Raw genomic sequence first — 27706 nt, forward strand, 5'->3', positions numbered from 1 at the left:
TATTTCAATATTATTTCTTAAACTATATGTTATTTTTTCTAATGGAATACATTTATTCATTTCTATATACCATTGTTGTATTTTCAAATTATCTTCCAATTTCCAGGTTGACATAATACATTTTTTTGCTACGGCTAGGGCTATCTTAACAAATCTTTGCGGGAAATTTTTGACGCTGGGCCTGATTTGTGTGAATCTCATCCAATAGCTATGACTCAGTCAGTTAATGCCAAGTAAGTTAATCACATGCGCATCACCATTCAGAACACATCCACGTGAGGCGCTGCCTCAAGAAGGCATCATAAACAACCCCCATCACCTGGCTGCTCTCTCTTCTTGCTCTTATCTTTAGGGATAAAGTACAGATGCCTGAACTCAAACATTTTGAGGTTCAAGTACAGTCTTGAACCTCCCTGGATTACCTGAATCATAACACAACTACAAAAGCACCAAAGATTTGTCTATGCCACTGATGGAAACATTTTCTGGCACTATCGGCCAACCAACTGAATATTTATTATGCATTTTCTTTTCTCTTTGTGATGTTTTATTTATGGTTAATTTATGTTGGTGTATTTTACACAGCTGGGAAGCTGCCACAAGTATGACTTTTAAGAGTTTGACAATAAATTTTCATGCTTAAACAGTGAGATGGTCACCATTTTCTCTTTTTTTTCCCTTTTTCTTTGTAGATCGAGAAATTGATCTGTTCCTTATGGATCTTGTCAGAATCAGGATTTATTATCATGAACATGTCACAAAATTTGTTGTTTTGCAGCAACATCACAGTGCAAAGGTTTATTTAAACCATCTTACAAAATAAATAAAAATAGTGCAAGAAAAAGTCAAAGTGAGGCAGTATCTGTGGTTCATTGTTCATTCAGGAATCCGATAGTGGAGGGGAAGAAGCTGTTTTTGTGTCACTGAGGGCTCATCTTCAGGCTCCTGTACCTTTTTCCCTATGGTAGCAGAGTGAAGAGGGTATGGCCTGGGTCGTGGGGGGGGGGGGGGGGGGGGCGTCCTATAGAATCAGAATCAAAATCAGAACTTATTGTCATGAACAAGTCACGAAATTCAGTGCTTTGCAGCAGCCTCATTGAGCAAAGATTCGTAAACACCACCTTACAACAATAAATTTTTAAAACAGTGCACAGAAAGTAAGGCAGTGTCTTTGGTCCTTGAGGATAGAGGCTGCTTTTGTAAGACATCACGTTTTGTAGATGTTCGCGATGGAGTGAAGTCTGGTGCCCATGATGCCGCAGGCAGAGCTAACAACCCTCTGGAGCTTTTTCTTGTCCTGAGCATTGGCACCTTCATACTAGACAGAGATGTAACCAGCCAGAATGCTCTCCATGGTACACCTGTAGAAGTATTCGAGAGTCTTTGGTGACAAACCAAATTTCCTCCAACTCCTAAATATAGCCACTGGCAAGCTTTCTTCGTGATTCCATTGACATGAAGGCTACAGGACAGATCCTCAGAGATGTTGACATGCAGGAATTTGAAGTTTTGACCTTCTCCACTACTGATTCCTCAATGAGGACTGGTTCATGTTCTCCTGATTTAAGAGAGACAAGAGAGAGGAAGAAGAGTATCATTGCCACTTCATGTTGCCCTGGACTTATTTGTCTGCAAATGAAAGGAGGTTTCCATGACCATATGGTGTAGGTTGGCCCACTCTTAGGTCCAGGACCATAACTTTTTACTCCAAAAATAAACTTTATTCTCAATAAATCTCCATAAAAAGGAAAACCATGCAATTCTTTGAAGTGCTTTCAACTGCTGTCCTTCAGTTTGCTCCGTAGTACCATCACCACTTCTGTGACCCCTGTAGTTACTCCCCCCTCTGTTGTTTGAGGTCCCAGAGTGTATTCTAGGCATTGTACAGAAGCTTGATGCAGCTGCTTTGAAGGCTGGATGGAGGGAGGTCATAGTTTAAAACCCTCCTGCATTGTATAGTGAGGTCTGGAATCCGTATAGAAAAAAAAGGAAAGGGAAAATTATACCATGCTGATATGGTAAATAGAATGGCATGACTTCTACTAAAAGTGGCAGCACTTAAATGTTCGGTATTATGCATATAGGTAAACTTTTACAAATAAAGTCATAATTTTGAAATTAAAGTGTGTCCTCTTAAGAGTATGTCCCTGATAAGTATGCAGGAATGTGAGGAGAATCGGTTCTGTACACAGAACAAGAGTTGGACTGTATAACTGACATAATATCTCATCTTCAAGCAGCCTTGATTAATGTACAAAAATGTGGAGAGAATCATTTGCAGATTTAGCAAAATTCTACATACTGAAGCTGGCAAGAAGAGCAGAAATGAGAATCGGATGCAAACAAATGATTTTACGGTAGGATTTCCTCGATCTAACCTTTACTGAAATTGTACGAACAACTTTAGACGTTGCTGCTCCGTTGATGATTTCTGCCAAAATTTAACTCAGGTCAGCATGGTGGTTAGCACAACATGGTTACATCGCCAGCCATCGGGACCAGGGTTCAAATCCCGCGCAGTCTGTAAGGAGTTTGTAAGTTCACTCCGTGTCTGTGTGGGCTTTTCCCAGGGGCTCCAGTTTCCTCCTACCGTTCAAAACGTACCGGCAAGGGGGGGGGTGCAGGTTAATTGGGTATGATTGGGCAGCATGGGCCGTGGGCCGAAATGGCCCGCTGTTGAGCTGTGTGTCTAAATGTAAAAATTTTTAAAGAATTTAGAGCCTCATGAGCATAGTACAGATCAGAAAATCATCAGATCCATGCACATTTTGGAAGAGGGTTTACTTAAAATTTAATTTGATCAAGGGGGCTGGGAAAGTGAAAAAGCAAGGAAAAAGGGACAGTGTGGAAAAAGTGCAGTGAATAAGGAGCAAGAAAACAATTGTTATGATGCTTTGACACATTTAGTTAATGGTTGATGAATTAGAACAGGTCCAGACCTCATAAGGAAAAGAGTGAAGGTTAAATACTGCTCTGGTGCAGCTACTGCGAAAGCATTCTGTAGTTAAGATGACAGCTACGTCTCAGTGGGTAGCCTGCTTTCCCTTAAATGAGAGCCTAGAGTGTTGCCCCACTTCAATGACAGCACAGAAGTCTATAAAACACAACGCTGGGGAAACTCAGCAGGTCAGTGTGCTGAATATAGCAAAGATAAAGATACATAACCAACGTTTCGGGCTTGAGCCCTTCATCAAGGTATGAAGAAAATGCTGGCAGGCGGCTGGATAAAATGGCGGGGTGGGGGGTGGGAGCACCGTCCCGGAGGCAGAAGGTAATAAGTGGATGAGGGAGGGGGGAAGGGGATTGGCTCTGTGAATGGAGAGGGAAGGGGGTGGAGAGCTGGAAGAAAGAAGGTGGAGGGAATGGGAAGAGAGGGAGAACTGGGGAATAGGCCAGCAGAAACCGGAGAAGTCAAAGTTAATGCCATTCGGTTGGAGAGGGCCCAGACTGAAAATTAAGTGCTTCTCCTCCAATTTACGGGTGGACTTTGACAGTGCAGAAGGCCACGGGCAGACACGTCAGCGTGGGAGGGAGGCATACAATTGAAATGGGTGGCCATGGGGAGATCCCTGTTACTGTCAGAAATCTGCCACTTTTATCCAATGTCGAGTACTGACTGTTTTGTGCATCCACCTCTGCTCAACTGAGGCTGGTTTTCTCAAATCAGGTGTAAAATTTCCTACTCCAATGTTTTGAGAGCTGAGGCATGATCTCTTGTGCCTGGTGATATTAGTTTAACTTGCACCACTAAATAACAGATGTCCTGTTTGTGGGACTTGCTACATGCAAAGTGGCTGCCATGTTTTCTGTAAGTGACTGTTTGCTGGCAACTGTTCTCTCAAAGCCATGCCTGAGTCTTTCGTGCAGCAGTGGGGGCAGGCTGATTCTCTTCAGCTCCTGATAACTTTTGTCAACATCAAGAAGACAGAAATGATGCACAAGCCTGCCATTAGCAACACAAAAATGGCCAGACCCTCAAGACAGCGGACAAGGTCACCCACCTCAACAATATACCATCACCACCAGTTCTCATCAATGAGAGACATACAATAGTCATAGCATTATTGTCCCAGGGTATGGAAATCTAAAGCTAAGAGCATAGAGTGAGAGATTTAAAAGGGACCGACATTCCAAATACTCTACTGATGAGATCAGTTGGGAAAAGCAGGCAAAATCTCTCAGACAAATCACTATCAAACTCTGAAAGGAAATTTTGAGAGGGGGGAAAATCCTCAAACCATCAGTGAAGTAACTGCACTCAAAGAAGTTTTCATTGACTGTAAATAATTTTGGGATATCTTTAAAATATAAAAACTTATTAGATTATCAGTCTTGGTGTAGATTCGTTTACATTTCCTGCTGGGGTCAAAGGTTTGCAAACACTATAGAAACCCTGTGCAGTACACAAAAGTACTGCACTGCATCTGTAGATTTTCTTGTTTCCCTCCAAAAGAAGTCAAGTTAATAGTTTCATCCCCCACAGTCAATTGTTTTCTCTCTCCCTCAGGTCTTCAATCTGTTATGTTAACTCAATTTATGTTTTAGAGATGCAGACTACGGAGTGTTCCCACCATTTTCTATTTTTATTTCAGATTTTCAACATCTACAGTTTAAAAAAAAATTCTTTAAATTCAGTGAAACAAAGATCAACTAATTTAAGAATATGCCAAAGACAGAACCTAATACATTTTTTCTGACAAAGAAACAGAAGTTTATCTACTTAGTTAAACTATATAAAATCAGATACAGGGCACAGGAAGGATAAAGAAGTGGCTGCTTCTTTTGTTCATGGTAATAAGAAAAAATACAAGTAAAAATTTCATGCTATAAATTTGGAATCGTACTTCATATGCAAAATCAGCACCCTTGTGGAGAAAAGTAGAGACAACAGTCTTTGGCTTGGCTTCGCGGACGAAGATTTACGGAGGGGGTAAATGTCCACGTCAGCTGCAGGCTCGTTTGTGGCTGACAAGTCCGATGCGGGACAGGCAGACACGGTTGCAGGGGAAAATTGGTTGGTTGGGGTTGGGTGTTGGGTTTTTCCTCCTTTGTCTTTTGTCAGTGAGGTGGGCTCTGCGGTCTTCTTCAAAGGAGGTTGCTGCCCGCCAAACTGTGAGGCGCCAAGATGTACGGTTTGAGGCGATATCAGCCCACTGGCGGTGGTCAATGTGGCAGGCACCAAGAGCTTTCTTTAGGCAGTCCTTGTACCTCTTCTTTGGTGCACCTCTGTCACGGTGGCCAGTGGAGAGCTCTCCATATAACACAATCTTGGGAAGGCGATGGTCCTCCATTCTGGAGACGTGACCCACCCAGCGCAGCTGGATCTTCAGCAGCGTGGACTCGATGCTGTCGGCCTCTGCCATCTCGAGTACTTCGACGTTAGGGATGAAGGCGCTCCAATACAGTTTAATGAAAAGCAAAACAATGCTAGGGATGTGAATGAAAGTAGAAATTTTTAGAAAAACTGGACTCAGCAAGTCAGATAGCAGTCGTGAAGAGAGAAACAGGGGTAATGCTTCATCAGACTTGGAAAAGGGTCACTAACATGAAATCATCTGTTCCACATGCTGCTGATTTTCTGAGTATTTCCAGTTTTATGTTGACTTGGTCAAATTCAACCAAAGGCTTCCATTGTCAGCATATGGAATTATTCATAGAAAAACACAGCCAAAAGTATTTATGTAAAATATGAAGGGAATTTTCCGTGTTTGGTCTGTAAGCTTGTGGCCCTGGAGATAATTTAATTTAGACACACAGCACAATAACAGCCCCTACTTGCCCATGAACCCATGCCACCCAATTAACCTGCAATCCCAGTACGTTCTTTTGAAGGGTAGGAGGAAACCCACGCAGACACAGGGAGAACATAGAAACTCCTTACAGACAGCTAACCACCATGCCTATTGTGCCACCTATAACAAGTTGTAGAGAACATTTATTTGCCCAAAATCATCAATTCTGGAGGCCTTTGGAAAGAACTTCAAATTCTTGGATGTCAACATCTCTGAGGAACTGTCCTGAAGCCTCCTTGTTGATGCAATCACAAAGAAGGCTCGCCAGCAGTTATACTTTGTGAGGTGTCTGAGGAGATTCAGTATGTCACCGAAGATTCTCGTAAGCTTCTACGGGTGTACCGTGGAGAGCATTCTGGCTGATTGCATCACGGCCTGGTATGGAGGCGCCAAGTCTCAGGGCAAGAATAAACTTCACCCTGTGACATCACAGACACCAGACTTCACTCCATCAAGGTCATCTACATGAGATATCTTAAAAAACCAGCCTCTAACCTCAAAGACCCCTGCCACTCAGGCCATGCCCTCTTCACTCTGCTACCATTGAGAAAAAAAATACAGGAGCCTAAAGATGAGCACTCAGGAGCACAAGGACAGCTTCTTCCCCTTCCCCTCCCACCACAACCCCCGCTTCCATCAGATTCTTGAATAATCAATTAACCAAAGATATTGCCTTACTTCTCGTGCATTTTTTAAATAGTAATGTTGTAAGATGGTTATAATATGAATGTTTCGACTAATGGTGCTACTGCAAACACTGAATTTCTTGACTTGTTCATGTCAATAAATTCCGGTTCTGGTTCTGATCCTGACATGAGCTTATTACCCCATTGAATAAAAGGCCACACTGTGGTATTAACCATGAGAGCCATAATAAATTGATACTGAGGGTATAAAAACAGGCATCCCAAGACCAAAAAAAAACTTGACAAATTAGTGTTTTAAGCTGCATTAAAAATTCTCAACCAAAACCAGATTTGAAGACAGGAAACCACGACAATTGGATGGAAATAGGGATTCTGAGGAAATAATATGAACACGTAGTTTTAAAACGAACAGTTAATGTGCAGGTTCTTTGGACTGAAATAAAAGCAAATAATGGAGTTATGCTTCTAAACCTAATGACACCACAATCTACATGAAAAGTACAGCAGCTTCACACCTAAACCTATTAATGGGTGAAATAGGCATTTGTCTGGGTCATGGGCTTGATTGAAGCATTTGAAAGAGAAATGTGAGAAATTCCAGATTTAACAAGCAGAGCACTGATACAGGCTTGGAGCCAGAAAGAATTAGGGATGGTGCCAAAACAGACTAGGGAACAAATGGCAGCTGCTCAATAAGAACATAAATAAGAAAGTGAAATAGATGGCTTGAATTATCTAATCTCTGCTGTTTTATTTTATAGCCTCAACTTCTAATGCAACTAGAATTCTCTGGTCTCTAATGTGAAAATAAATGTGTAACATGCTTTTGTGAGCAGAGGAGTTTCTGCCACAAAGTACATTTATGGGTTATTTTCTCTTTCCTTTGGATTAGGCATTTGACTAGAGCCTCTAGGTGCTCACTCAGATGGAAATAGAAATTGTTGTGGCATCATTGAAATGAGCCATAAGACTGTTGTCCCTAATATCCTGCCCAGTATTTCAGAATCAGAATTTATTGTCATGAACATGTCATGAAATTTGTTGGTTTGAGGCAGCATTACAAGTGCAAAATTGCTATAAATCACATATTCAAAAAATAAATAAATTGGTGAAAAAAGTGAGGTAATGTCTGTCATTCATTGTTCACTCAGAAATCTAATAGTTGTTTTTGTCCCATTGGGTCTTCAACTTCAGGCTCCTGTATTTCCTTCCTGATGGTAGCAGTGAGAAGAGGGCATGGCCTGGGTGGTGAGAGTCCTTGAGAAGATAGAGGCTGCTTTCTTGAGACACTACCTCTTAAATATGTCCTTAATGGGGTGAAGACTGATACCCATGCTGACAGTGGCGAGATCACAACTCTCTGTATCCTTTTCCTGTCCGGTGCATTGGCACCTCCATATTGGACAGTGATGCAACCAGTCAGAATGCTCTCCATGTAGCACCTATAGAAATTTGCAAGAGTCTTTGATGACGGACCAAATCTCCTCAATTAATAGAATATCTAGTTTTAATGGCAATGTGAATTGTGGGTGTTTGTGGATTGTGCAGAGGTTAGCAGTTGAATTTCCCATGTTACAAGATTTAAACTTCAGAAGAACATCACTGTGTGTGTCTGTTTTGGGATGTGCTGAAGTTGACAAAGCACAAGTCTTGATCATTGGGAAGAAATTACAATTTTTATGTTATTAATGATTAATTCCAGTTAAATTTATTATATTATTCATCAGAGATTTTCAAACAAAACATTATTTGGGGGATATTTTCCATTCCTTAGCTATGAATGGGTAGAAATTCTAGTTTGATGTGTCAATTTAAGTATGATTAGTTTCTATATCATCTTGAAGAGAATTCTGCCAATTGTCAAAAATAGGCCTGGAAGTTATGAGAAGAATGTGGATGCCTTTGAATGAGTTTATCCAGAGCAACCTTGAAGTTGATGATTTAAAAGTACTTTTGTCTGAACTGGAAAATCATGGATTAAAAAGTAGCTCAGGTTTTGTAAGTGACATCACTGGCACTGATATAGTGTAAGAGAATGTGTTGAATTGCTTGATACAATGAGTGAAGATAATGTCAAATCCGGACATATTTAGGTAATATTTTATGAATCTGGTATGTTTTAGGACAAAATTTGTCTTGTGTCCTGGGAATAGATCATGGAGGACAAAGCTCTTTGGAACACTGGTATTAGGGTTGAGCCTCCATAATGACCACTGCATCCCTTTCCAGATCTACTTGGCAAACACATTGTCCACAAGCAAAGGGATGAACAGCCACTTTGAGGTCAGCATGCAGTAGGATTGAGGTTGCAGCTGTGCCAGGAGAGCTCTTTCCACTACAAGCCAAGTGAACTCTTGCTGCTTGTCTGCAAGTTCTGGAGATGAGGTATTCCAGAAATGGTTCTGGAACCATTTCACAGCAGCGACCATCACCCTGATGCGCAGGGCAACCAAAGCAATTGCCTGATTAATGGGGTCAAACTTTTCTACAAGGTGATGCAATGCAGTCATGGCAAAGATATCAGGACAGGTAGTAAAACTAAAATGCTGGAGAAACAGTAATTTATGTAACAAAGATAAAGATACATAACAAACGTTTCACGCTTGAGCCCTTCATCAAGGAATAATACTTGATGCATACCTTGATGAAGGGCTCAAGCCTGAAACATTGGTTATGCATCTTTATCTTTGCTAATATCAAGGACATTGTTTGACCTGCTTGAATTTCTGTAGCATTGCATTTTTACTTCAACCACGGTGTCTGCAGACTTTCCTGTTTTACTTCAGGACAGGTAGAATCTCAGTACATAGTGAAACTTTACTTTATGTACAGTGTGATGCAGCCATATTTTGGGTATCCAGATGAAGTAGATGATGGATTTGATGCAGAATAGGTTTTTGGCCACTCCTGACACCAGCTCTTCCAAATCTGATTGGTCAGAGCAGTTGCCAAGGAACATGACAAGCAACACTTCAATTGACTCTGAACCTTTGAGTTCAGTTCAAACTGATTCGATACGCATTAGATATTCCTGATAACATGCAGGCCAACACTGTGTCCCTGCAATTGCTCACAGCCTCTATATTTAATCGATTGTATCCCTGAGTTGCTTAAGGGCATCAGAAATCTTCCTGTCAGTTATGCAACTGCTTTTGTCCTAATGGATCACCTGCCCAGAGCAGTGGCCTTGGACAAAACACTGGAAATAACATTCAACACTGACATGAATCACCAATTTCTGACCTCTCTCTCCTTCTTCTGCTTGTAGATAGATGATGCCTTTCTTTCCTTGTGGATTTTCACACGTTGATTCTTTAGATTTCTGCTTTTTGCAGTCTAAAACTTGTGAGGTAAAGTGCAATTGTTCTGCGAGGCTGTGTTGTCACTTGCCTTCAAGTCAGGCATACCAGTATTTGTGATACTTATAGAAATATGGCATAGTAACAGCTCCTTTCGGCCCACGAGCCTGTGCCGCCAAATTATATCCAATTAACCTACAACCCCGGTCAGTATATGTTGAAGGGTGGATGAGACCTTCTCTCAGTTTCTGAACATCTTTGAGGATGAAGAGCTTCTTCATGTTCATCTTGACTATTTCCCAGCAGGGCATTGGAGGGTCAAGGAGGGGTTTTGTGGTTCTCCAATCTGCATAATCTCTCTTCAATTGTTTTTCCCTTGGTCAGCAAGTATAATTTCTTCTTCATGACAACCTGCCAATTTTGAGGTTTTTCTTTAGGTGACAATCAGCCACCAGGAGACAGTGGTCAGAGTTGGAAGGCAAGACATTAGTAGATTTGTGAGTACTTGCGATTTGAAGAGGAAGTCTATCTGGGATTTGACAGAGCCTTCTTATCTGAACCAGGCGCATTGCCATTGCTCCATCCGCAGAGTTGCTGAAGACGTTGCACAGCTTGGCACATTTTACTGCTTCCATCAGGATTCTGGAGGTGACATCCAGTTTGCTGTTGGGCCTGCCTGATCATCCACCCACAGTAATGAGGCAGTTGAAATCACCATCCAGAACAAGTGGCTGGGGTCTCCCAGCGCTGGATTGCTTTGGGCACCATATCCACAATGGTGTCCACAACTACCGCATTCCAAGGTGCAGCGTATTCACTGAAGTTCAGTGTAGCCACTGCAATGTCTGTAGGAGAAAGACCACAGTCTATGTTCTGTCACCGTAAGATGTTGAGAGGCTGGGTCCCTGTAAACACCAGAGGCATAGACATATTAAACAAATGCTTTAAATTGTTTGAACATTGCATCAAGATGATTACAAATTCTAAAGTATTTTTGTGTTTATTATGAATAAACTTTGGAAGAAAAATTTGCCTGATAGTCTTGTGAAGTAAATAGATGAGTATTTTTGGAAATGACATATTTTGGCTGAAGTGTTAAGCAGAGCTTTCGTCTACATGTTCAGAGAGTCATTAAAATATTGAGTGGTATTAATTTAAGAAGCATGTCATGTCCAACATTTAGTTGTTAATCAACATCACTAAATACAGGTCATTTATCTCTAGGAGGAGGGTGAGACATTTGCTTTGCACAACTAATCACAGCAATTGATAAAAACATTTTATATTCCAAAGAGTGATTAGTTGGTTTTAAAATGGATTGGAATATTCTGATAATATTCTGGGCACTATCAATTTTCAGAGCACATTCATGACATCACATACAACCCTGAGATTCCTTTTACAGCGAGGCAGAATTACCAATTATTGACAGTGTAAAAAAAACCCCTGGCTCATCAAATACATGTAAACAAAAAAAGAAATGTAAACAAAATGACGATGCAATTCAGAGACAGAAAAAAAATCAATAAAGTGCAAAAGTAAGAATCCGTAAATGAATCCCTGATTGAGTTTGTCGTTGAGGAGTCTGATGGTGGAGGGGTAGCAGCTGTTTCTGAACCTGGTGGTGCGAATCTTGTGACACCTAGACCTCTTTCCTGACGGTAGCAGTGAGAAGAGAACATGTGCTGGGTGGTGTGGATCATTGATGATTGCTGCTGCTCTCCGACTGTTGCATTCCCTGTCAATGTCATTGACAGTAGGGAAGGTGTTGCCTGTGATGTCCTGGGCTGTGTCCACTACCTTCTGCAGGGCTTTTCACTCAGGAGTATTAGAGTCTCTATACCAGACCATGATGCAGCACACTTTCATACTAGAAAAAAAACAAAAAAGTGCATGATTACTTTCTGCTTTTTTTTTTCCTAATTTTAGTCCTCAAGATTTTTTTACAAGGAAAAAATTGAGCTCTACAAAGATTACAAGAACTAAATTTAATGCTTTATCTGTGAAATTTGTACGAAGCTCAAAGTAAAGTTGATGCGCACATTAACAAGCAGACCTTGCAGGATCAATCCATCCTGTCAACTCATTGTCCTTACTGATGTGCCAAATGAACTGTATCATTTATTTTATTAACCATACAAAATCAATGGAGCCCAATGATACGTAAATCCTCAGTTTGAAATTGTTTTTGGAAATTAATAAAAATGATGGATATGAAGGGAATCCATTTAATCGTGCCACGAAAAGTACATGCGAGTCATTCGGCTCCTTGCATTATTATGTCCCAAAACGTTGTTTTTTTAACCCCTCGCTAGCTTCCTCTGGACTCGGCATCTGGCTATAACTGTCTCAATCCCTTTTAAGTTCCAGTTCCCACACTTAGCGAGGCACACAAATCAGCAGGGACTGACACAGCCCAGGATTTACACAGCTCCACTTCAATAACTGCTCCCTGTCATCAAAAGTGAAGATGAATATTCATGAGTTGTGATGTGCATACACAAAGGTGAGCGTATGTAATTTGGAGACCCTAATAAGTGCCATATACAGAATTGTTTTTGAAAAGAGTAGGACTTGTCACATTTCAAGATCCTGGAAATGCAAAGGCTTTGAATTTTCAATTACATTTTCTGTAGAAAAAAAAATCAAAGATTTGCTGTGAAGTGTGATCTGGAAGATCTGAAAAGAGCTACAGATTTATTGGACTTGATGCTTGCATTCAATAAATTCTTCTGATGTCTTCAGGTTTGACAATCTTTCACATTAATTAAATTATGTCATTGAGGTTGCATTACAATTAGGATTCTACTGCACAGCTGTTGATTGTCTTTTCACATACCAACATATGAAATTCCCAAAAATGTTTTGACATACCTAAACTCATAAGCTCACATTTATCCAATTCATCGTCGGAATCAACACAGTGACCAACCATTGCATAGATATCCATTCAAAATTGTAATCCAATCTCAACAATTCCAATGATCTCCTGATCAATCTTCCATTTCATATCCTCTGGAAACTTGCACTTTACCTAAACTTTGTGGCCAATGTTCTAACTAGTGTCAAGTGCTAATCACTCACTTGCTGATCCTTATGAGTAAATCTTTCACTTTTCCCCTAACTTCATCTTAAGCCCCTTTCACACTTGCAAGTGGTCCCAGGAATCAATGGCCAATCAGTCTTTAAATTGTCTAGTGTGAAAGGAAAATTGTCATCAGTTGACGTCATCTCACGCCAGGGATTGACAGCATCGACCCCTAGTAAAATCCCTGGCATTTGAATCAGGCAAGTGTAGAATGGGCAATTGCATTGTGGGATTGAAATTACCCAAGTTTTTGCGTGAGTGCAACAATGTGAAGGAAGAAAAGACTAAAATGGTATAATGCAGGGAGAGGGAAAGAGAGAGAGAGCGGAAATAAATAGCAATAACAGACAATTTTTAAACAGCGTGGGAAAGTTGCTAGTGCAATAGCACACCATTTATAAAGACCATGGGAAAAAAGCAATGGCGAACCTGACTTCCCAGAATGCCATGCAGCAGAGAAATCCCTCCATGAGTGGTCTGTGCATGCAGCCATGCATACAGCCCTTCCTCTGCCGCACAGAATTCTGGAACGGCAGGTCCACCATAGTTATTTCTCCCAGTATTTCTATATTGTAAATGATAGTGCTACCAACTGTCTCACATTGTTTAAATTGTGTGGCTACTAACTTTCCCATGGTCATTATCAATTGTGCACTCTAGTGTTACGAACTTTCCCACGCTGTTTAAAAATTGTTCGCTAATGCTATTTATTATTAGCACTTTCCCACGGTACCTTATAAAGGGACAACAACCTCAGGGGCCGAAGGGCTGATCTGTGTTGTACATAAAGCTTAATCATGTTATAATTAGGCATTATTAATTTTGTTTGAATATAAGATCATAATACATTGATCAGAATTAAGGGCAGATCCACCATTGCTCGATGTGTCATGAAGGTAGAACAGTCCTAACCCCAGGGATGGCTCATTGCAAGTGTGAAAGCATTCAGTGTCCAAGTTAGGAGTGTGAAGTGTGAAAAGCCAAACCCACATTCCTATCCTGGGACACTGAACGGCCGATTTAGTGGGCACACATGTGAAAGAGGCTTTATTATTGCTGACCATATCTAATTGTGGCAAGAAAAAGAGAATGAGTGGACCATCCTGCATTCCCCAGCTTTTTGAACAATGAGAAAGTCTTGATACTGGGAAAAAGAATTTTTAATTTGGGATCCCTGACTCAGGAAAGGGATTAGGACTGAGATCAAGAAAACTCATAGACCTATGACCAAATACCTCCGTGGGCTGCGCATGCTCATTACACAGAACTTATTTGACAGAGACTGAAAGTCAAAGGGAATGAAGGGATATGGGGATAGGGCAGGGAAGGGATATTATTGTTGAAATTTGGCTTTGAGTATTAAAAAGCAGAATCAAAAACCAAATAGGATCATTCCTCTCCTAATGTCTTAAGTCCTAGTCCCAAGCTTTCCTTTGGCCCTCCATGTTGTTCCCACCTATATATTACTACCCAAAAAAAAAACCCCCAAAATCTCCTTTAGTTAAATCTCATTCTTAAATCCTACATTACTTTAAATTATCTTTATAAATTTAGATAATAGGTTAGGCCGTTTAATTGATCATCTATGTTCCTGTTTAACATCCAAGTTCGATACCTTTTCCTGCTTCTCTCCTTCCCTTTTATCTCTTTAGCCATGAGAAAAATGTCCAATCCCTGCTTGAATATATTGAATGATTTGGCCCCAATTACTTTTGAGGTTATGAATTCTACAGGCTCACCACACTGGATGAACACATTTCTCCACATCTGTCATGTCCTAAATGATTTATCCCTAATCCTTTGATGCACCCCTAGATTATATTCTTGGAGAATATTCTCCTTGGACCTCATCAGAATTGGACAGCATATCATCAACAATAATTTTACAGCAAAATTAAATTGCAGGAAAACATTGCTCACCTCCAAGAATAACACCAGATCATAAAGTAATCAACTTTTTCAGCACTGAGTCCTATTGAAGTCCCAGAATTGGCTGACATGATATTGCTGTTAGTACTGTCAGGATTATAAGTTTTAATAACTTTTTCTTATTCTTCTAAACCAGCCATTCTCAAATTTTCTTCGCCTATCCCCCTCCGCCCCAGGACTCAGCTCAACAGAAGTAGCATTGTTATTACAGTGCCTGCAACCTCAGTTTGAATCCGGCCCTGTCTAAAACGAGATTGTACTTTCTCCCTGCATCTTCGTCAGTTGCTTCCAGGTGTTCCGGTTTCCTCCCACTATCCAAAACGTACGGGGTTGTCAATTAATTTGGATGTAACTGGGTGGCACAGGCTTAAATGGACAGAATCAGATTCTATGATGCTGTGAATAAAATTAAGAATTTAAATTTAAGTTTACAGACCCCTTCCTGTGAAGAAGCCAAGTTTTCGTTTCTTCCGTACTTCTTTCCTACTGTCTCCATAAAAAACATTACAAATATTTATGTTAAATGAGATGAAAAGAAAACAAGGGTTTTACTTCAAATATGGTGTGGCCCCTGGGCATCTGTAGGGCCCTCATTGAGAATGGCTGTTCTAAATATATTGATTAAAAGATCTAAATCAGCCTGATGAACTTCACTGCACTTTCTCTCTAGCAAAAACATTCTTCCTCAGATAAGATTTAAACTGCACACATGAATCAAGGTGTGGTCTCAACATGACTCTGTACAATTGCTGTAAGATAACCCTATTATCAAATTATCCAACCAAGAAAGGAAACATACTACTGGATGATCACTTGGCAGAGCTCCAGTGTCTTCAGGTACAATCCTAAGCTTCCTACTGAATGCAATAAACCTTTCTGTAGCCTCCACCACTGCCACTGTAAGGCCCAAGTTTAAATTTATTATTATCTGACTGTACAGTGATTCTCCAGACCAGGGAGCGCACAAAAGAAGAATTTGTGTTTAATTAGCTTAAAACTGGAAGAACAACATTTTATCTTTTGTCCAATCACTTGGCAGCCTTCTGGACCGACCACTGAATTTTTTCAACTTAAGATAAACAATTTTCTCATTGTTTTTCTCATTAACATGCTTATGGACTTTTCTTATCGGATTTCTTTCAAATACCTCATTACCAGTCAGTACTCATGATCCTTATCACCTGTTCTGTCTTTACCCAAATCCACGTGGTTTTTTAATCTTACACTTGTATTTGGAAATTCTAAATCTTTCACTCTTATCCCAGTTCTGGATTCTTTGCACTGATGCTGCTTGATTGGCTGAGTTCTTCCAGCATTTCTGGGTTTTTTTTTGTTTCAATGCACCATTTACCTTCTTAACCAATTTAACTTGCTCATTTTCTGAATGCTTCCCACAGGCATAGACTGCTTCAGTTTCCAAGAAGTTGCAAATGGGGTATTGTCTAATTTTCAATCTTGCTGGAAAGAAGATTGATAACAGAGCAACAAGAGATGATTTGGGACAAGGACACTGCCGTGAAGAACACTAAAATGACTATCATATTGTGCTAGAAATTACTCAAGGCATCTGCTTATGTGGTTTAGTTATAAATTGTTTGGGACAATACTCTTGTGAATCACTCAGGAATTTTTGCAATGTTAAAGGTCTTTATAAGGACCTTTAACATAAAACAACACTCTCCAACCAGATGGCATTAACATAAACTTCCCTGGTTTCTGTTAACCTACTCTCCATTCTCCCTTTCTTCCCTTTGCCTTCTTTCCCTTAGATCTCCACCCCCTTCTCTCTAATCACCAAGCCAACCCTCCTCCCCCTGTTTGTTGCTGTGCCCTCCCTCCCTTACCCACCTATTACCTCCTGGTTTTGGGATTGTGCTCCTCCCCCCCACCCCTCCCTTCTTACCATTTTGTTTGGGCGTCTGCCAACATTTTCCCATACCTTGATGAAGAGCTCAAGCCCGAAACAATGGTTATCTTTTATCAAAATGAACTGTTTGACCTGCTGAGTTTCTCCAGCATCGTGTTTTTACTTCAATCAGTGTCTGCAGACTTTTGTGTTTTACTTCTTTATAAATTTAAGCTATTTTTTGTTCAGATTTTCTTGAGTAAATGCAACACCTGACAGACCTGAACCATAATGATTAACAAAGGGTTTATTTCTATTCTAGTTTCTTGAATTATCTGCAAATTTCAGTGTCTTCATGAGGGACCTGAGAAAATCAGACAGCTCATGACTTCAATGCAAACAAAATCCTGTTGAATATGCATACATGAAGAACTTGGATAGGGCAGCAATTTCATTGTTCTATTTTGGCCACTCAGCCTCTGTCAAGCATTGCAATGGTTCACAGGTGAGCATCAGTAGAAGTTGTCAACTGCCTGAGAGGTTTTGTCTCATGACTTCAACTCTCCAACTGCCACAGCATTAGGAGGAGATTTTATCCATCATATTTATTACACAAATAAATCTAGTGATGAAAATGGAAAATTAAAATTTGGTGGTTTTCCCTGGGTGCTCACTGAATTGTTCAGAAGATTAATATTTAATTGAGGGAGATTCCAGTTGTATCCAGGAGCATGGGAAAGTCCAGAAATTGTAAAGGGACTTGTATCTCAGGATAAATCCAATAACATCAAGATTTAAGATTTCAGATTTCACATTTATTGTCAGAGTATATACATGACATCACATACAATCCTGAAAATCTTTTTTCTATGGGTCCACAAGAATTACGGCTAATTAGTAGTGCAAAAAGGTGTAAACATGTAAATAAATAAAGAACTATAAACAGATAACAAATGTAAACAAACTGACTGTGAATAAAAAAGAAAATCAATAAAGTGCACAAGAGTCCTTAAATAAGTCTCTGATTGAGTTTGTTGTTGAGGAGTCTGATGGTGGAGGGGTAGCAGCTGTTCCTGAACCTGGTGGTGCGAATCTTGTGGCACCAGTACCTCTTTCCTGATGTCAGAAGCGAGAACAGAGCGTGTGCTGGGTGGTGTGGATCTTTGATGACTGCTGTTGCTCTCCAACGGTAGCATTCCCTGTAGATGTTCTCAATAGTGGGGAGGGTTTTGCAGGGCTTTACACTCAGGGGTATTGATGTCCCGAGGCCGGGGCCTCCGCCTCCCCCTCGCTTCTGTCCGGACCGGGGCCTTCTCCTGCCTCATTTGACCAAGGCCGCCGCCTCCCCTTCGCTTTTGCCCGGATCGGGGCCACCACCGCCTATCCTCTGCCCGGAACGGGGCAGCAGAATTTGCTCAAGTGAGGCAGGCGGAGGCCCCGGTTCGGGCAGAAGCGAGGGGGAGGCGACGGCCCCGGCCTCGGTCGAGTGAGGCAGGTGGAGGCCCCGATCTGGGCAAAAGCGAGGGGGAGGCAGCGGCCCCGGCCTCAGTCGAGTGAGGCAGGCGGAGGCTCCGGTCCGGGCAGAAGCGAGGGGGAGGCAGAGGCCCCGGCCTCGGTCGAGTGAGGCAGGCGGAGGCCCCGGTCCGGGCAGAAGCGAGGGGGAGGTGCGGGCCCTGGCCTCGGCAGAGCGAAGCAGGCGGAAGCCCCGGTCTGGGCAGAAAGGAGGCGGCAGCCCCGGTCCGGGCACAGGGAAAGCAGCGGCAGCCCCGGCCCCCGTCCAGGCAGTATGGTCCGACCTAGGAGGGGAGGTAGGCCCCTCCAGCCCGGGTAAAAAACCTGCATAGGAGAAGGCCACTCCGATATAAAACCTACGACCCAAGGACCTCGCTGCCACGTCCCAGCTTGCTTGGCCACGGCACACAAACCATGGGTGTAAAGGGTGGGGCCAGTACTGCGCACACTGCACTCCACCTAAAAGCTCCTTTGCGCAGGCCCGAGGACAGGTCCACGTCCTCCCCCTCCACATCCTCCCCCTCAAAAGATGCTCACAAACTCAAGCTAGCATGCTGGAACATCAGAACCATGCTAGACAAAGCTGACAGCCACCGACCTGAACATTGGTCTGCCCTCATTGCAAATGAACTCCTCAGACTTGACATCGACATAGCCACTCTCAGTGAAGTCCGCCTTGCAGATGTAGGCAGCCTCCAAGAACGCGGCGTGGGTTACACACTCTACTGGTCTGGCAAGCCTATGGATGAACGACGCCTATCTGGTGTAGGCTTCATGGTCAAGAACTCCATTGCCTCCAAACTCGAAAACCTCCCGACAGGCCACTCGGACCGGATCATGTCCATGCGACTTCCCCCTTCAAAACAAGCGTCGCATCACCCTCATCAATGTCTATGCTCCAACTCTCCAGACAGAACCAGCAGAAAAGGACAAGTTCTACACTGATCTGTGCAACCTCATTCAACGCACCCCTACAGCCGACAAGGTTGTCATCCTTGGCGACTTCAACACTCACGTCGGCAAAGACTCAGAAACCTGGCCAGGAATCCTGGGCAAGCATGGTGTCGGCAAGTGCAACAATAACGGGCGCCTCCTGTTGGAGCTCTGCACAGAACAGCGGCTTGTCATTACAAATACCCTTTTTCAGCAGAGGGACAGCCTGAAGACTACCTGGATGCATCCCCGATCCAAACACTGGCACCTCCTGGACTACGTCATGGTGCGAGAAAGAGACAAACGAGATGTGCTCCACACCAGGGTCATGCCCAGTGCGGAATGCCACACTGACCACCAGCTGGTTCGCTGCAAACTCAACCTTCACTTCAAGCCAAAGTCCAGGAACAGTAAAGCCCCCAGAAAGAGGTTCAATGTTGGAAACCTGCAGTCAGACGAAGTGAGAGGAAACTTCCAGGCAAACCTCAAAGCAAAGCTCGAGGATGCAATCTGCCTCATGGACTCGTCACCTGAAACCCTCTGGGATCAGCTGAAGACTACCATACTGCAATCCACTGAAGAGGTAATGGGCTTCTCCTCCAGGAAAAACAAGGACTGGTTCAACGAAAACAACCAGGAAATCCAGGAGCTGCTGGCAAAAAAGCGAGCTGCCCACCAGGCTCACCTTGCAAAGCTGTCCTGGACAGAGAAGAAACAAGCTTTCCGTCGCGCATGCAGCCATCTTCAGCACAAACTCCAGGAGATCCAAAATGAGTGGTGGATTTGCCTCGCCAAACGAACCCAGCTCAGCGCGGACATTGGCGACTTCAGGGGTTTTTATGAGGCTCTAAAGGCTGTGTACAGCCCCTCACCCCAAGTCCAAAGCCCGCTCCGCAGCTCAGACGGCAAAGTCCTCCTCAGCGACAAGATCTCCATCCTCAACCGATGGTCAGAACACTTCCAATCTCTTTTCAGTGCCAACCGCTCAGTCCAAGAATCTGCCCTGCTCCAGCTCCCCCAACAGCCCCTAAGGCTAGAGCTGGATGAGGTCCTCACCCGGGAAGAGATATATAAGGCAATTGAACAACTGAAAAGTGGCAAAGCAGCAGGTATGGATGGAATCCCCCCCAGAGGTCTGGAAGGCTGGCGGGAAAACTCTGCATGCCAAACTGCACGAGTTTTTCAAGCTCTGCTGAGACCAAGGAAAGCTGCCTCAGGACCTTCAAGATGCCATCATCATCACCCTGTAGAAAAACAAAGGCGAAAAATCAGACTGCTCAAACTACAGGGGAATCACGCTGCTCTCCATTGCAGACAAAATCTTCGCTAGGATTCTCCTAAATAGAATAATACCTAGTCTCGCCGAGAATGTTCTCCTAGAACCACAGTGTGGCTTTCGCGCAAACAGAGGAACTACTGACATGGTCTTTGCCCTCAGACAGCTCCAAGAAAAGTGAACAAAACAAAGGACTCTACATCACCTTCGTTGACCTCACCAAAGCCTTCGACACCGTGAGCAGGAAAGGGCTTAGGCAAATACTAGAGTGCCTTGGATGCCCCCCAGTTCCTCAACATGGTTATCCAACTGCACGAAAACCAACAAGGTCGGGCCAGATACAGAACCCTTCTCCATTAAGAATGGCGTGAAGCAAGGCTGCGTTCTCGCACCAAACCTCTTTTCAATCTTCTTCAGCATGATGCTGAAACAAGCCATGAAAGACCTCAACAATGAAGGCGCTGTTTACATCCGATACTGCATGGATGGCAGTCTCTTCAATCTGAGGCGCCTGCAAGCTCACATCAAGACACAAGAGCAACTTGTCCGTGAACTACTCTTTGCAGACGATGCCGCTTTAGTTGCCCATTCAGAGCCAGCTCTTCAGCGCTTGACGTCCTGTTTTGCGGAAACTGCCAAAATGTTTGGCCTGGAAGTCAGCCTGAAGAAAACTGAGGTCCTCCATCAGCCAGCTCCCCACCATGGCTACCAGCCCTCCCACATCTCCATCGGGCGCACAAAACTCAAAACGGTCAACCAGTTTACCTATCTCGGCTGCACCCCATTTCATCGGATGCAAGGATCGACAACAAGATAGACAACAGACTCGCCAAGGCAAATAGCGCCTTTGGAAGACTACACAAGAGTGTGGAAAAACAACCAACTGAAAAACCTCACAAAGATTAGCATATACAGAGCCTTTGTCATACCCACACTCCTGTTCGGCTCTGAATCATGGGTCCTCTACCGGCATCACCTACGGCTCCTAGAACGCTTCCACCAGCGTTGTCTCCGCTCCATCCTCAACATCCATTGGAGCGCTTACACCCCTAACATCGAAGTTCTCGAGATGGCAGAGGCCGACAGCATCGAATCCACGCTGCTGAAGATCCAACTGCGCTGGGCAGGTCACGTCTCCAGAATGGAGGTCCAACGCCTTCCCAAGATCGTGTTATATGGCGAGCTCTCCACTGGCCTCTGTGACAGAGGTGCACCAAAGAAGAGGTACAAGGACTGCCTAAAGAAATCTCTTGGTGCCTGCCACATTGACCACTGCCAGTGGGCTGATATCGCCTCAAACTGTGCATCTTGGCGCCTCACAGTTCGGCGGGTAGCAACCTCCTTTGAAGAAGACCGCAGAGCCCACCTCACTGACAATAGACAAAGGAGGAAAAACCCAACACCCAACCAACCAATTTTCCCCTGCAACCGTGTCTGCCTGTCCCGCATCGGACTTGTCAGCCACAAACGAGCCTGCAGCTGACGTGGACATTACCCCTCCATAAATCTTCGTCCACGAAGCCAAGCCAAAGAAGAAAGAATTGATGTCCCTATACCAGACTGTGATGCAGCCGGTCAACACACTTTTCACCACCTCTCTGTAGAAATTTGCCAGGGCTTCTAGTGTCATACCAAACCTCCGCAAACTCCTGAGGAAGTAGAGGCATTGATGTGCTTTCTTCGTGATACCATTGATGTGTTGGGTCCAAGAAAGATCCTCCGAGATGGTGTCTCCCAAGAACTTAAATTTGCTCACCTTCTCCATCTTTGATTTGCCCAGAGATCACTGGATTGTATACCTCTGGCTTTCCTTTCCTGAAGTCAACAATTAGCTTTTTTGTTTTGGTGACACTGAGTGCAAGATTGTTGTTAGTCCACCATTCAGCTAAGTTTTCAATCTCCTTCCTGTAGGTTGAATCATCCTCTTCCTTTATACAACACACTACCGAGTATCGTTGACAAATTTGCAGATGGTATTACTGTCATACCGAGCCACACAGTCGTAGGTATAAAGTGACTAACGTAGAGGGCTAACAACACAGCCTTGTAATGGTCCAGTTCTGATGCAGATTGTGGAGATGGTCTGGAGGTGAGGAAATCCATGATCTAATTATGCAGTGGGGTGTTGAGTTCTACGTCTGGGAGTTTGCTGATCAGTTTTGAGGGGATGATGGTGTTAAATGTTGAACAGTAGTCGATAAAAAGCATCCTGATGTATGCACCTTTGCTGCCCAGGTGTTTCAGGGCTAAAGCACAACATTACTGTTGACCTAAGTGCTACTGGTCGATTGTCATTAAGGCTGTTTACTACACTCAAAAGAAACAGAAACAGAAGTAAATTGGGTCCAGAGGGATTCATTCATATGAAGTTTTCAACAGACTAAATGTTTCAGTCCAAAATTCATATTGCAATATATTGCTCATTGTTTCTTGAAAGATTGAGAAATAAATAGTAGAAATTCTCATTTTCTATGGTTGCAAATCACATGTTGAAAATCCTCAATGGAATGGTGTTACAGCGACTCTACCAGGCTAAATGCAGTATTGCACATAGTATCAGCAACAACAATTTTACCTCAAAACAAAAGTGAAAATGCTGTAAACAGTTACCTGGTCAGGCAGCATTTGCTTAAAGTGAAACAGTTAACATTTCTGGTCAAGGGTCATTTCTGATTCCGTTCATGAAATACTAATATTTTTAACAGTTATACCTTTAAGTAATAGGGATGTAAAGAAATTTATTTCAGAGATGTATAAATTATTACAAAAGAAGGCTTTAAAAGGAGTTCATAAATCAAAACATAAATGGGAAGTAGATTTAAATAAGCAAATAGATGAACGTAGATGAATTCAGATATGTAGAGAGAGTTTTAAAAGTACAATAAATGTGAGATATTGGTTAGTTCAATATAATTTTATTAATCAGTTCTATTTAATTCCACAAAAGTTACATAATATGAATTATATTTATTCAGATTTATGTTTTAGATGTGGACAAGAAGTTTGTACTTTTTTTGCATTCAACTTTATCATTATCATTTTAAAATTGGATTCTGTCAGAAATTCGTGTCCAATTTATGCCTGCATCACAATGACATGTAAGGTGTGATTTGAACCAATGGGTCTATCAAAGACTCAATGGCAGGGCAAATCAAGATTAAGCAATGCTCCAACCACCTTCTCATACTTCCTGGCCACAATATTACACCTTACCATCAACAAGCTTCTGTCTTGACTGGAGCCAATAAGAAACTGTTCAACCTTTATCATTTCCACCAAAGAATTATGGTCACTCCAACCTCAATCACTCTAATCTCTGCCTCAAAGTCCAACACACAGATGACATTTGATTATGTGAACATTTCCATGTTCAGTGGCAAGATATCATTGGTTTATTCTGTCAAGTGCATGAGAAGCTATATCTAAAATCAAATATCCCCAAATTCTTTCCCTTGCTGCACAACACTGCCTTCCTTACAAAAAGATTCATGATGAGACTCTGGAAGTCACTTTCAAAATCTTGGGACTCTCCAAATGCAGATGGACATTGATAAAATTAACCTCCAATGCTCTAATCCATTGCAAAAGAGCCAACTATTGAAGGAACTTAGGGGTCTGAAAAGCCAATTTTTCAGTTGAAACCCTACTTTAGGAGAGAGAAAGGAGAGGGAAGATGGGCTGTATGAAGGAGGAGAGGGGGAGGGATCAGTACATGATAGATGGATGCATGAAAGTGGAAGCAGACAAAGGAAAAAAGACAGATAGAGCTAGGAGGATGAGGGGAGGGTGTTTGGTACTGTCTTCTTCAATGTTCTTCATTGTCAAATGGTGAAGATCAGATTCATTGTATTTCTTGATAGAAAGTATCAAACCTGAATTTTTTTTTCAAATGGCACAGATTAACTAATGATTTCCTGTGCCATATGCTGGTGAGGTTAGAAATAGGAGGATAATTCAGCTTCACGCGTGGCTAAAAATATGGTGTAGATGGAAGAGTTTCAGGTTTCTAGATCATTGGGCTCTCTTCCAGGGAAGGTAGGGCCTGTTCCAATGGGACTGTTGTATCTGAATGGAGGGTGACAAATATCCTTGCATGCAGGTTTGCTAGTGCTGCACTGGTGGGTTTAAACTAAATTTGCTGGGGGGGGGGGGGAAACCAGAGAGCCAGAACAGATTGAAGAGTGGAGGAGGGGATGATGTTAAAATTGCAGGCACCATCAGAAGTCAATGGGTTGAACATAGTGGAAAAGTTCTAAGGTGCATCTATTTCAATGCAAGGGATATATTAGGAAAGGCAGATGAACTTAGAGCGTGGAATTATGACATTGTGGCCGTCGGTGAAACTTGGTTGCAGGAGGGGCAGTCCCACAGTATCTCCTTTAAAACCTATTCCTGCTTTTGGTGAACCTTTTTCTAGAGTTATTGTGGATTGTGTTGGCCTATTGCCAAAGACAAAACCAAGAAATCAGTATTTGCTAACTGTCGTGTGTACAGCCTCCAGGTTTCCAGAAGCAATACCACTTAAAACTATTAAAGCTAAAACTATGTCAAGTGGCCTTGTTAAACTTTTCACTTTGTTTTGTCCAGAGGACCCCAAAACCCAGCAGCAATAGAAATTCACCAAGACAAATGGTTACTTTAAAAAAAAAATAAAAGCAACTTTTGTTTAACATAAAAACAGGATCAAACTTTAACTTATTACTATTAACTTAACCTAAGTTAACCCCCTTCTAATTATAAGCACACATGTATGTAATGTGTATATGTTCAGGAAAGTTCTTTACTTTAGTAGTCCAATCTCACTTCTCAAAGTTTGCCAGTATCAGACAATTCTTATACTGTGCAAAGAATTGAACATTTATGAAACAGGCTCTGGTGCTTAAAGGTAAATGGTTACCGCTCAGGAAGGTTCTCGTTGGTTTCTGAGAGAGATTTGTTGCTTGTTGGACACACACACAAACTGATTTCATCCAATCAGCCACTTCAGTGTTTTGCTGAAGAAACTTGCCCCATCATGGGTTTTCCAAATGATAACCTCTTCTTCTAGGTCACCACAGAGTTCTTCTTTCCCTTTATCTCTCGCCAGCCATTTCCTCTTGTAAGGACGACAAGGGACTTCCACAGGCTGACCGGCTGCATCATGGTCTGGTATGGGGATACCAACAACCCTTCACAGAAAGCCCTGCAAAAGATAGTGGACACAGCCCAGGGCATCACAGGGAAAACTCTCTCCCCACCATCAAGAACATCTACGGGGAATGCTGCCATCGGAGAGGAGCAATCAAGGATCCTCACATGTTCTGTTCTTGCTGCTACGTCAGGAAAAAAAAAGTATAGGACCAACAAGGCTCGCACCGCCAGGTTCAGAAACAGCTCCCTCCCCCTCCCCCACCTACCTCCATTCTCCTCAACAACAAACTCAATCAGGGACTCATTTAAGGACTCTTATTTTTGCACTTTATTGATTTTTCTCCTCTCTGTATTGCACAGTTTGTTTACGTTTCTTTATCTGGTTGCATGTGTACATTTTTTTGCACTATCAATAGTGCTTCAGGGAAAAGAATTGTACGTGATGCCAATAAATCTGAAATGTAATCTTGATTATACTGGTGGGGGGGCTGTTCCCGAACCTGGTGGTGCCAGCCTTGTTGGTCCTGCACTTTTTATTTCCTGATGGGAGCAGCAAGAACGGAACGTGGGAGGATCCTTGATGATTGCTGCGTTCCCCGTAGATGTTCTGGGGGGGGGGGGCAGTTTTCCCTGTGATGCCCTGGGCTGTGTCCACTACTTTTAGCAGGGCTTTCCGTGAAGGGATGTTGGCGTCCCCAGACCAGACCTCAGCATCACCCCTTGACCTTTGCCTCTTTCTGCGAGGCCTCCTTTCCCTCCCCCCCCCCCCATCACCCCCCCCCGGAGAATGACAATATCGACGAGAAAAGGAACCTTAAACCTTGACCTCCCAATGGATACGACGTGACCTGCTGAATTCCTCCAGCATTTTTGTGCTTTTACCTGATTTAATTCAGATGGTTCCGTTCTCCTACTGAAGCTTCACGTTGAATGCGAATAATCTTAACCAAGAGAGAGAGAGAGAAAAAGTCGTACCTTTCTTTCCATCGAGCACGGAGACCTCGGTAGTTGCCTCGTGTGTTTCTCCGGTTGCTATGGCCGTGACGCAAATTCCGGTCCTGGCGGCGGCGTGACGTCACGTCCGCCACCGAGGTGTTAAGGAAACGTGGCTTTTTTTTGGTGTGTGTGTTGAGGGTCTGGTCAAGAGCGCGAAGATGGCGGATGCGGAGAGCGACAGCGCCGTCAATGCCACTCTCAGCGAGGCCGAGGGGGCGGCCAACGCCACCGCCAAGTTCGTCGCCACCCCCGAGGGGACGGCCGTGGCCTACGGCAGCCTGGTGCTCATGGCGCTGCTGCCCATCTTCTTCGGGGCCCTGCGCTCGGTGAGCTGCGCCAAGGCCAAGGTAAAGGGGCAGCGGGGCCCGTTGGGGAGCCCAGTGTGTCTGTACGGCAGTGAGTGGGGTTGTGGGGGAGGGGAGGGGGGAAAACACGTGGGCATTTCATTTCAAGTCAATTTCATTTTATTCTCATGTGGTAGCACGGAAGGGTGGGCTGAATGGTCTGTTTCCATGCTGTAAACTCTATGCCCTAAGATCTCATTACCCTGGTCCAGAAAAGGGCATGATTCAAGATTCAATTTGTTGTCCTGTAATAAACAGTGTCATATTACACAAAATTGCCTTTTGTCTGCTGTGGGGCAGATTCGCCATTGGCAGAAATTGCCTGAAGTTCTTTTTAAAGTCAGAAGCCCATTTTCTAAAGCAAAAAAAAAATCCAAATGTAAAGGCAAAGATTCTCTGCCCTCACGATGGAAAACTTGCCTTCGTGAATGCTCCCCGACTGGCTCCAAGGCGTTGACTCCAATCCCTATCTAAGGTATTGTTAACAATGGAGTGGAGCACACTGCCATGCATCATGAATGTACTGTTGTTGCAAGCAGCTGGTTAGGGGCAGGCTGATTACATTGTGGTGATGCCTTCAGCCCACAACCCATCTTACTTTATCTCTCTCCCACTCACGCCTCTCCCTCCATGATCCTCTCAGGGCAGGGGCAGCTGATGGGGGCTGTCAAGGCAAGGCAGGTGTGGTTAGCAGGGGCCATCAGGGAAGGGATGGCTAGGCAGGTAGGGGTGGCTGGGGTGGGCTGAGAGCTGCTCCAGCCTCTGGCACCTCACTGGGCCTCTGGCTTTCAAGGCCACTCGTCAGCAACTCAAACGCAGTTGGAATGGTTCTGAGAAGCGCAGAGTGGTTCCAGCTGCATTACTGTAACAAAGTTGGCCCATTGCTTGGCGCTTATGTATGGTGTTATGGCACC

The 27706-nt window shown here is 43.2% G+C and overlaps 1 protein-coding gene and 1 long non-coding RNA gene across 3 annotated transcripts in view; one reads left to right on the forward strand and one right to left on the reverse strand.

Annotated features, from left to right (window-relative positions):
• Window positions 1-1023: 1023 nt before the first annotated feature.
• On the reverse strand, window positions 1024-26542 carry LOC138735818 (uncharacterized). Its single transcript, XR_011339955.1, has 3 exons — window positions 26428-26542; window positions 9683-11608; window positions 1024-1558 (listed from the first exon to the last, which is right to left on the reverse strand). It is a non-coding gene; the product is annotated as an uncharacterized lncRNA (long non-coding RNA).
• The window catches only part of hm13 (histocompatibility (minor) 13), a 64283-nt gene continuing 63087 nt past the window's right edge, over window positions 26511-27706 (forward strand). Inside the window, exon 1 of one of the 2 annotated variants that reach the window (XM_069884294.1) lies at window positions 26511-26795. In XM_069884294.1, the coding sequence (XP_069740395.1) occupies window positions 26607-26795 (189 nt within the window). In that variant the 5' untranslated portion in view covers window positions 26511-26606. The remainder of the gene's footprint in view (window positions 26796-27706) is intronic. The other variant, XM_069884295.1, reaches the window with a different exon arrangement.

The sequence above is a fragment of the Narcine bancroftii genome, chromosome 6, assembly GCF_036971445.1.
Source record: "Narcine bancroftii isolate sNarBan1 chromosome 6, sNarBan1.hap1, whole genome shotgun sequence".
Lineage (NCBI taxonomy): Eukaryota > Metazoa > Chordata > Chondrichthyes > Torpediniformes > Narcinidae > Narcine > Narcine bancroftii.